Consider the following 8,835-nt stretch of genomic DNA (forward strand, 5'->3'; position numbering starts at 1 on the left):
AGTGGATTTTAGGCAAGTAGCTAAGTAATTGTTCTAGATCGAGTCTGATTAGCTAAGAACTTGAAGCTTTGCTTAAGTATGTTTGATTAGCTAAAAGTATAAGAGTTGTGCGCTTGAGTGAATGGTAATGCCTAAGAAACAATTGGTAAGTTTAAAGAATAGCTTGTCTCAAACCTACGATCCTAAGGTGGACATAATTTTTGACTTTATCGATATTTTCTTGTTTTTGATATGTGAATATTGACTTTTAAAAGTATTCTGACAATTCAATTTGCTCCGCTAAAATATAAGACATAAATATTCCGACAAAATTTTGAAAAAATTTGTGACCTTCATCAATAATCGATTGAACAGATCGTGGCAAGTGCCATTATTATCCCTCGAAGGAATAGAGGGAGTATATGGTCAAACAACTCTTTATGCGGTAAAAAAAATTCTTTTTGCTCTACAAAACTCTTAACTAAACAACCCCTCACACGTTGACTTATTTGTCTAGTCAAACTATGTCAATAAATAATTAAAAAAAAAAATGTAAATGAGAATTAATTCTGACCGTTGATATTATTTAGATCCGATGGTTCAGATTATATGCGAGTATGTTTCCAGTTTTAACCTTTTGGAGCTCTTCACTTATACGCTGCACCCACTTCTATCTCTCACCTCCATTGAAGCGTACTCCAAATTTCTCCATTAAAGCAACTTCTGAGCTTTCTCTTCTCCATTAAAGGAGCTTCTTAGGTAATATTCTATTTCCTTTTTTTTTTAATCTTCAATTATCAATTTTACAATCTAGGGTTTATCGTCAATTTAATTTTCAGTATAGTCAATTTAGGGTTCTTCTAAAGTAGATTATTGAATAATAGTTTATAATAACTGAACTTATGAAAGATTATACCGATCAAGTTTCTCAATTTCAATAAGCGAGAAGAATTTTTGTGACTTTTGGAGCTTAATTTGATATAATAAGTCAAAATTTGTTGCAGAGTATTGTTTTTAAACCCTTCAATGGCGGCCTTGACATGGGAACCCAAGATCCCATCATTCGGAACTGCTTCTTCGTCTTCCATTGGAACTCGTAAAACCCAAATTACGCCTGAAATCAGCTCACTGTATAAACCCAAATCAGAGCTTATTGATGGTTTGTTTGTTCCTCCGAATAACCCTAAACAACTCAATAAACTACGCCGGAAACAACTCAAAGATACCGCTGGCGCAGATTGGTATTAATTTTGCTGTCAAATTGTTTGAATTTTGAAATTTGATCGATTTTTTGGGAAATTTGTGTGATTTTTGATGTGGGGTTTTGTTTTGGAATGTGTTTTAGGTTTGATATGCCTGCCCCGGTTGTTACGCCAGATGTGAAACAGGATCTCCAGCTACTAAAGGTATTGTATTTTCTATTTTCTGCATTGGTTTAATTGTGGAGGTTTGTGTTGTTAGGAATTGAATTTTGGTTCATGTCAATGACTACACGGAATAATCAATTTTGGTTCATGTTAGCCAACCCCACTTATGGGATTAAGGCTTTGATTGATTGTGTTGTTAGGACTTGAATTTATATTAATAATCAAAATTTAGTTCAATACTTGTCTATTGAAGCTTGAGTCTTGAGGAAAATCGGGTAAAGTTTTTGAATTTTATACTAGTAATATCCCTTGTCCATATTTTATCAACTGAGCTATTGTTTTGTTCATTTAGGTTAGACTTGAAATAGCATTGGTATTTGATGAGAATTACAGTGAAGTTGGGTTGTGAGATCAAGATTAGGTGTGTAGATTGTAGTATTTTTGTCTCTACTCTTATGACTTTCGAGATATAAAATGGTCGGAAATTGGGAATTGTAGTTCTTCAATCAGTGAGTTAATGGTTCTTGTCCAACAATCTGTGCGGTAACACCAAAGCCTTATTACCAGTTAGTTGAAGATAAAGTTTGCATTCAGAATAGATAACAATAAGATCATGCTGGTAGCAATAGATAGAAGTGATTGGAGGAAGACAAGATTTCAACTTTTGTCTCATTTTCTTCAATTTAGCATGAACTCCAGCTTTAGTCTCATTCTTCGATACAAATGTACAATATTATCCACAAACAATTAACAGAAAGGTATCTCATTTTGGATTCACCTTGTTAGTTCGTCCATGTAAAGAAGAATGAACTTGGTGTACATCATTAGTGTAAACCAATTGTTATATGATTGTTACTTTTCCATAAAAGAACTTTCGTACTTATTAACAGATAATTAACTATGTCGATGCATTTACTTGGTATTCCCTATTAGCTTCTTGACCCATCCTGTCGACTAAAACCCAATTGAAACCTTAAAAGATAAGCGCCCTTCACTATTAGATCCTTTACTTATATTTGAGTCTATTCATTCTTAGACTTGATTTGATACACCGAGGGCTATGAGTCTATACTAAGTAGCTACACACTCTTCAAATACACCTTTATATCAAGACAATTACCTCAATCCGTCCTCCTTGCCAAAAGTTTGGCAATTTTTGTTGTATTTCTTTATTTTAAAGTTTAAACTGTCGCCAAATGGTGATCATGCTTCTTGAACCAAGTCTTAGCCATGATCTTGTAGAGTTTCCTTATGTGAATAGAAGGAACTCAAATGCCATGCTACATGTGGAAATTCGTAGTATGTCATACCGTCATCTGAATGCCCTCTTTTAACATGGGGAGGGTAAAATTAATAATCATTAGAAAAATTTATATTGCAAGGCTGCTTAGAAAGAGGTACAAAAAGCTACAAATCTATACTTTTTATGTTGCAAGCTCAAATCAGCCGTAAGTTGCAATTAATAAGTTTTCATATGCTTTTCAGAAAATACGAGTAAAAATGATGGCTTACAATGATTACAGATGTGTTTTAAGATTGCTATATTGTTTTTTATTCAAAGGCTTTGTTAACATTTTAAAACTATATCCTGCCATAATTATCTAATATTGTGATGAACATTAAACATGTAACAAGGAATATATTCCGTTAATCCCATCTCGGGGTTGTCCTAGTTTCTCATAGTGAGAAACAAAATTGTTTCTCGCATGGCATTTTCGTAAATAAACCAACAACTTTATTCAATTGTGGAGCCCATAATAATGAAAAAGTTGTTGATTTATTCACGAAAATGACCCCATGAGAAACAAATTTCGTTTCTCAATGTGAGAAACAGGGAATTTCCCATCTCATAATACTCTGTTACTGTTTTGCATGTCAGTTGTAACTTTTGTGCACTTTTTCTCTTTCTGTACACGCATTATATCTCCAATGACCTAGATGAAGAATCGTTTTTCTGCTAAAATATTGCAATATAAATAAGAATAAGCTATAAACTTATCAAGAAACTCCTTTAACAGAGCCTTGGTTCTATTAAAGTTTGCTGCAAAGCTTTGGTATTGAGAAGTGTATCAGTCAGTTCACCTTTGGCTTTGAATATAAAGGTGTTTTGGATTGGGAAGGAAGGTCTACCATGATGTTAGTCGTTAGTCGTTAAATTAGTAGTAAATCTATAGTTGTTTCTAAATACTAGTTGGCTGTAGCATGTGTCCATTTTTCTGTACCAGCTGTTGGTCAACACTTCTCTTACATTTATAATTTCAGTGTTTTAACCCATTTGGGTGTGTATCAAACTCACAGTTCTCACATTGATAGTAATTTCATAATCTTTGCAGTTAAGGAATGTCATTGATCCAAAAAGACATTATAAGAAGGGTGATACGAAGTTGAAGGCATTGCCCAAATATTTCCAGGTAAATGTCGTATCCCCTGAATTGATGCCATTGAGCCTGATTCCCTTAATACAAAAAAACTGCAGTCTATATCTTAGCTGATGCTGTTGATATATTATATTAACCATGTTAATAATGTAGGTGGGTACTGTAGTGGAGTCAGCATCAGATTATTACTCCGCTAGGCTCACTAAGAAGGAGAGGAAGAATAGAATTGCTGAAGAGCTACTTGCTGACAATTCCCTTGCACAGTACCGGTAAGTCATGAAAAATGTTACTCTATATTTTTTTGAATGTCACAAAACTAGAGATCTTTCTGTGTTTGCTGATGCACACACATGCTTATTTTCCCCAGGAAGCGCAAGGTGAGAGAAATTGAAGAGCATCAGCGTCCTGGTGGGAACGAGAAGTGGAAGATAAAGGGCAAGTTTACTCTAAAGCGAGCCAAGGAAAAGAGGCATTTGTCAGAACAGAGGCACGAATCTTCTGGAAATAATAAAAATAAGCGCTTTAAAAGACTTTGAATGTCTAATTTGAGACATGGAGCACTTGAACAAAATTGCTCAGCCTCCACACCTGGGGCAACTAGTTCAAATTTTAGTCGCTGAACCAAATTTACATAGCTGCAGAACCTCATGGAGCAGGCCGGTGGGCAGTGACTGCTTAAGTATCTTGTAGTTAGGCATAGGAGATCGTATTGCATTGAAGCTGGACTAATACCAGTCATAATAGTTTGTTTTGGTATTATTAACATTCGTGTATCACTTTAAATAGTTTACGGAAATTATGACAATAGGAAATGGTCTGATGCCATATTTGTTGATGCAAAATTTGTGTCCTGAGTGAATTGTATTGATTCTTTGATATGGTATTTGATACATTATACGAGTACTCTATATTCTTATGCTCTTCCAACTTCAATCAGTCAAACAACAAGCAAGGAATGGAGTCAAAAGAAATCAATGAAACTTCAAGCAGATACAAGGCACCCAACTTTTGTTGGATCTGTAAACTAATAAAGAGTTCAACTTATAAAAGTCGGGCCTACAACAAAATCAGTAAGTTCATTAGATTTGGATTTATTATTACAAAATGCTTGATTATTTGTTATTCAGACTAACATTTGACCAAGAATACACAAATGCGTATGATTAAAACTTGTTATTATATTTTTTTTTTCAAAAAAAAAACAAAAAATTGTGATTATTATGATGGTGGATGTGTGAATAGTGTTCACTATGCATCCATTGAATATCAAGCCAAAAACCAAAGAATATGAAAACTGACTAATGAACAAGAACATAAGAATTATAGGTATGATTTTTTTCAAAAAAAATAAAAGGATTATAGGTATGTTGTTAAATTTATTTTTTTATTTTTTTAATTTTTTTTTTTAATTTTATTTAATTGTTTTTTTTTTAAGGGAAATGCTCATTGGAGTTTATGCTCTTTTGTTTTATTCGTTAGGTCCTTTGACTTTATGCTTTGTATTCATCGGATATATAATGTATTGTGCATACACTTCCATCATTCAATTGTTAGCGCTACTGCAATATTTCATTTCATGTGATACGTAGATTACCAGTGCATTAATGACCCCTTTTTCTCACACATAAAAAAATTACCTGCAAATTGAAATTACAAGAATTTAACTTTCACGTGAGTAAAATCATGAAATGTTGGTGCTTCAAAAATATACAACATCGCTGCTGTCAAAAATAAATAAAAATATACGGAGTAAAATATAGTTCCAATTTATAAAACATTAGATGAAATATTCCCTTCCCGTTCAATCAAATTATAGCACATTCCTGGCAAAGCATGACTAGATACAAAATAGAGATATACAAAGTATAAGAGCAACTCCAAGGGCAAGCTAATTGCCAAATTAGCTTGCCATGCCACTTAGGATAGCAAAGCTATTCTTTCTTCTAGCTAATTCATACCACAATGGTTAGGCTAATTAGCATTTAGATTTTTCAGCTTTATTTTTTAAATAATTAGTATTTTATTAGAGACAATTAATTTCTAAGCTAATTAGCTTAGTTAAGCTAATTTGCTTGGCATTAGCTTGGCCAAACTAATTATCAAAGTATCCTCCAATAGTTTGACTATTAGCTTGAAAATTATTAAAATTGCAAGCTAGTCCTTAAAAGCAACCATTGGAGTTGCTCTAATGTCTCCCCTCTCCAATACTATCATTAATATACATGAAATGTTTTCTTTCTTTTGCTTTAGATTATGTCTAATAACCAAGAAATGGATGAAGTAGTGCCTATTGAGGTTGATGGTAACAACCACATGGGTAATATGGTTAATATCCCAATAGAATTCACTAAGGAAGACGTTCCTTCTAATGAAATTACCATGCACCATTCGGATGATCGCCCTAAGCACTCACCCCCTGTAATTTCCCCTAAGCAATCTTTTAGGGAGGCTATCCAAGCTTCATCACAGTGGTTTTCTGAAGCTCAAAAAAATAGTAATAACCTCTACCGAGTGGGATGATGATATCCATTTACCTCCGGATCCGACTAAGGCTGTTTCTTTTGGTAAGGATACCTTAAATAAATTAAGGCAACCTTGGAAGCTTACTTTAATGGGTAAGTGTTTGGGTATTTCGGTTCGTCCGTCCTTTATTACTCAACGTGTTAGAGCTATGTGGAGGCCTAAAGGATCCCTTGAAGTCATTGATCTTGGTAAGGATGTTTACTTGTTTCGTTTCTCAGTCCAGGATGATTATGAAAGAGCTCTCCTTGGTGGTCCGTGGTTTATCCTTGATCATTATTTGATGATCACTAAATGGAAACCAAATTTCCGGCCATCGATGAATCCTTTTGATCGAATGACTGTTTGGATTCGTTTCCCTGAATTACCGGTTGAATATTATGATAAGGAAGCTTTGTTTGATATAGCCAAATTAGCCGGAAATTCTTGATCATCTGACAAGAGCAAGGTACGCTAGGGTTTGTATTGATATTGATCTTACAATTCCTTTAGTATCTAATGTTTGGGTAGGTAATGGCTGGCAATGCATTGAGTATGAGAATATTCATACCTTATGTTTCCTCTGTGGAAAAATTGGTCATTCGAAAGATAGATGTATTCTAAAGCAAGCTAATCTGGATGCTAATGTCATAATTGATAAAGGGAAAAGCATTTACCAACTTCTCCAATTTCATCTATCGAAGTGCCAATAGTGGATTCCACACCCTCAAATTCCCCCAATTTAAGAGTCAATGTTTCCCACTCAAATGCTGAATATGGCCCTTGGACAATTGTGTCAAAGAGAAAAAAAACCCACACAATACAAAAATCAACCAAAAAGAAATAATACAATTACCAACCAAGCTCAATTAACCCAAACCAATGTAAAGCCCAAGACAAACTCCCAGCCCATTTCCACATCGAAACCCAACCCAATTAAGAAATCTAATCCAACCCCTCTTGTTAACACTCCCCCGTCAATTTCTACTCCCTCTTCTAACGGGGTTTTGTCTAATCCATTTGCCTTGCTGGACCCCACATCTTCTTCTCCAATTGAAGAGGTTGATAATATTTTAATTAATAGCAATGATGAGTTTAGTCTGGAAATTTGCAAAAGTATTCCCACAAAACCCTCCTTTATTCTACTAATACCACACGCTTCTTCTTCCCCCCCTGAAGATCTCTCTTGCCATTTGGCAATACCTCACTCGGGTACAACAATGACCACCCATGCAACCCCTCCATCTTCTCCTAATTTAAACTCCCATGCTATGATCACTTCTTCAACGACAAACCAAAACACAGAACAAAAAAACAAAGAATTTGAAACAAATGGAAAAAAACAAAGTGAAATTAACGCCGGTGCGCCCTCCGCGGCGGTCGGTGAGGGTTCCCAGACGGAACTCTGTGCTTCCCCCGCAACAACAACCTATCAACACCTCCCTATCTCTCTCTCGATCCCCTCCTCTTCAGGGGGAACCAGTAATCCAGGCGACGCCGCTGTCAATGCGGCCGCCGTTCACACCATATTCGAACCCCCGACCACCGACACTTCAATTCCCTCCAATTCCCCGTCTCTCTCCTTCTCAAATTTGAGAGCTAATTCAAACTCCACCTCTTCCAATTCCGCCACTTCCAATGACCTTATCCCTCCCTCAAACTCCATCCCCAATGCAATGGTCGACGACCCCGCTTTCCACCCCAATTCCGACGACGACTCCGCTCCTATGGTCGTCGATCGAAACCCTTCCAACCAAGGAATAGATTCAATTGATGTACAACACTCTGCTTCAAATCAACTCACTCCTCTCGAACCTAATCCCTGCTCCAACCTCATAGACTCCACCTCCGCATTCAACTCCGCCAGCCCCACCGATTTCATAACCATCTCTCCGACCATGGTATCAGCAGCAAATCCAATGGCCGAATTACCAACCTCACAATCTTGCTCCTCCACCAAGCAATCCTCCAATAATCAATCTCTTTTCGGAAAACAGCGAACACGACTTAGAAGATCCCGAACACCATATGAAGGTGTTTCGGATTCGAAAAGGAGTGGTGGGGCTCCAAATCGATCTCAATTATTGGGAAACAAAGAACACCATTCGGGAAGTGGACTCGATTGTGGTTCCTCTGAAAATGCACGACGTGGTGCAGATGAACCGTGCAGAAGCATGGGAGGAATGGGACATTTTTGATCCCTTATTCAGTAAAGGAAAGCCTATCCCTCCTTATCCGGACCTTGATATGAAGATCATCTTATGGAATGTGCGCAGTGCCTCTAGGAATGACTTTATACCTCATGCATGGGAGGTTATCTCTACTCACAAACCTAGTATTTTCATTCTACTTGAGACCAAGAGTGATGGTACTAGGGCTGACCAAGTCTCCAAACTCTTGGGATTCGATAAATTTGAGTTCGTTAAGCCTAATGGCCTTCGTGGGGGTATTTGGTTGCTTTATAAGGCTGAAATTGAGCTAACTGATTATATCGAAGGTCATACCCGAAACTACTTTCATGCACTTTTTAAGTTCACTCCAAAAAGTAAGGAGGTTCTAGTCACCGCTGTGCATGCACCCTCTTCGCCTTCTGAGAGACACAAATTATGGAA

At 36.3% G+C, this 8,835-nt stretch overlaps 1 protein-coding gene across 1 annotated transcript; it reads left to right on the forward strand.

Annotated features, from left to right (window-relative positions):
* Nucleotides 1–642: 642 nt before the first annotated feature.
* On the forward strand, nt 643–4,627 carry LOC145627318 (rRNA-processing protein fcf2-like). Its single transcript, XM_081679715.1, has 6 exons — nt 643–738; nt 984–1,220; nt 1,325–1,385; nt 3,680–3,757; nt 3,878–3,993; nt 4,092–4,627. The coding sequence occupies exons 2-6, from the start codon at nt 1,006–1,008 to the stop codon at nt 4,258–4,260; spliced, it is 639 nt and encodes a 212-aa protein (XP_081535841.1). The 5' UTR covers nt 643–738; nt 984–1,005; the 3' UTR covers nt 4,261–4,627.
* The last annotated feature ends 4,208 nt before the right edge of the window (nt 4,628–8,835 follow it).

This window comes from Chenopodium album, chromosome 4 (genome assembly GCF_948465745.1).
Source record: "Chenopodium album chromosome 4, dcCheAlbu1.1, whole genome shotgun sequence".
In the NCBI taxonomy this organism is placed as follows: domain Eukaryota; kingdom Viridiplantae; phylum Streptophyta; class Magnoliopsida; order Caryophyllales; family Amaranthaceae; genus Chenopodium; species Chenopodium album.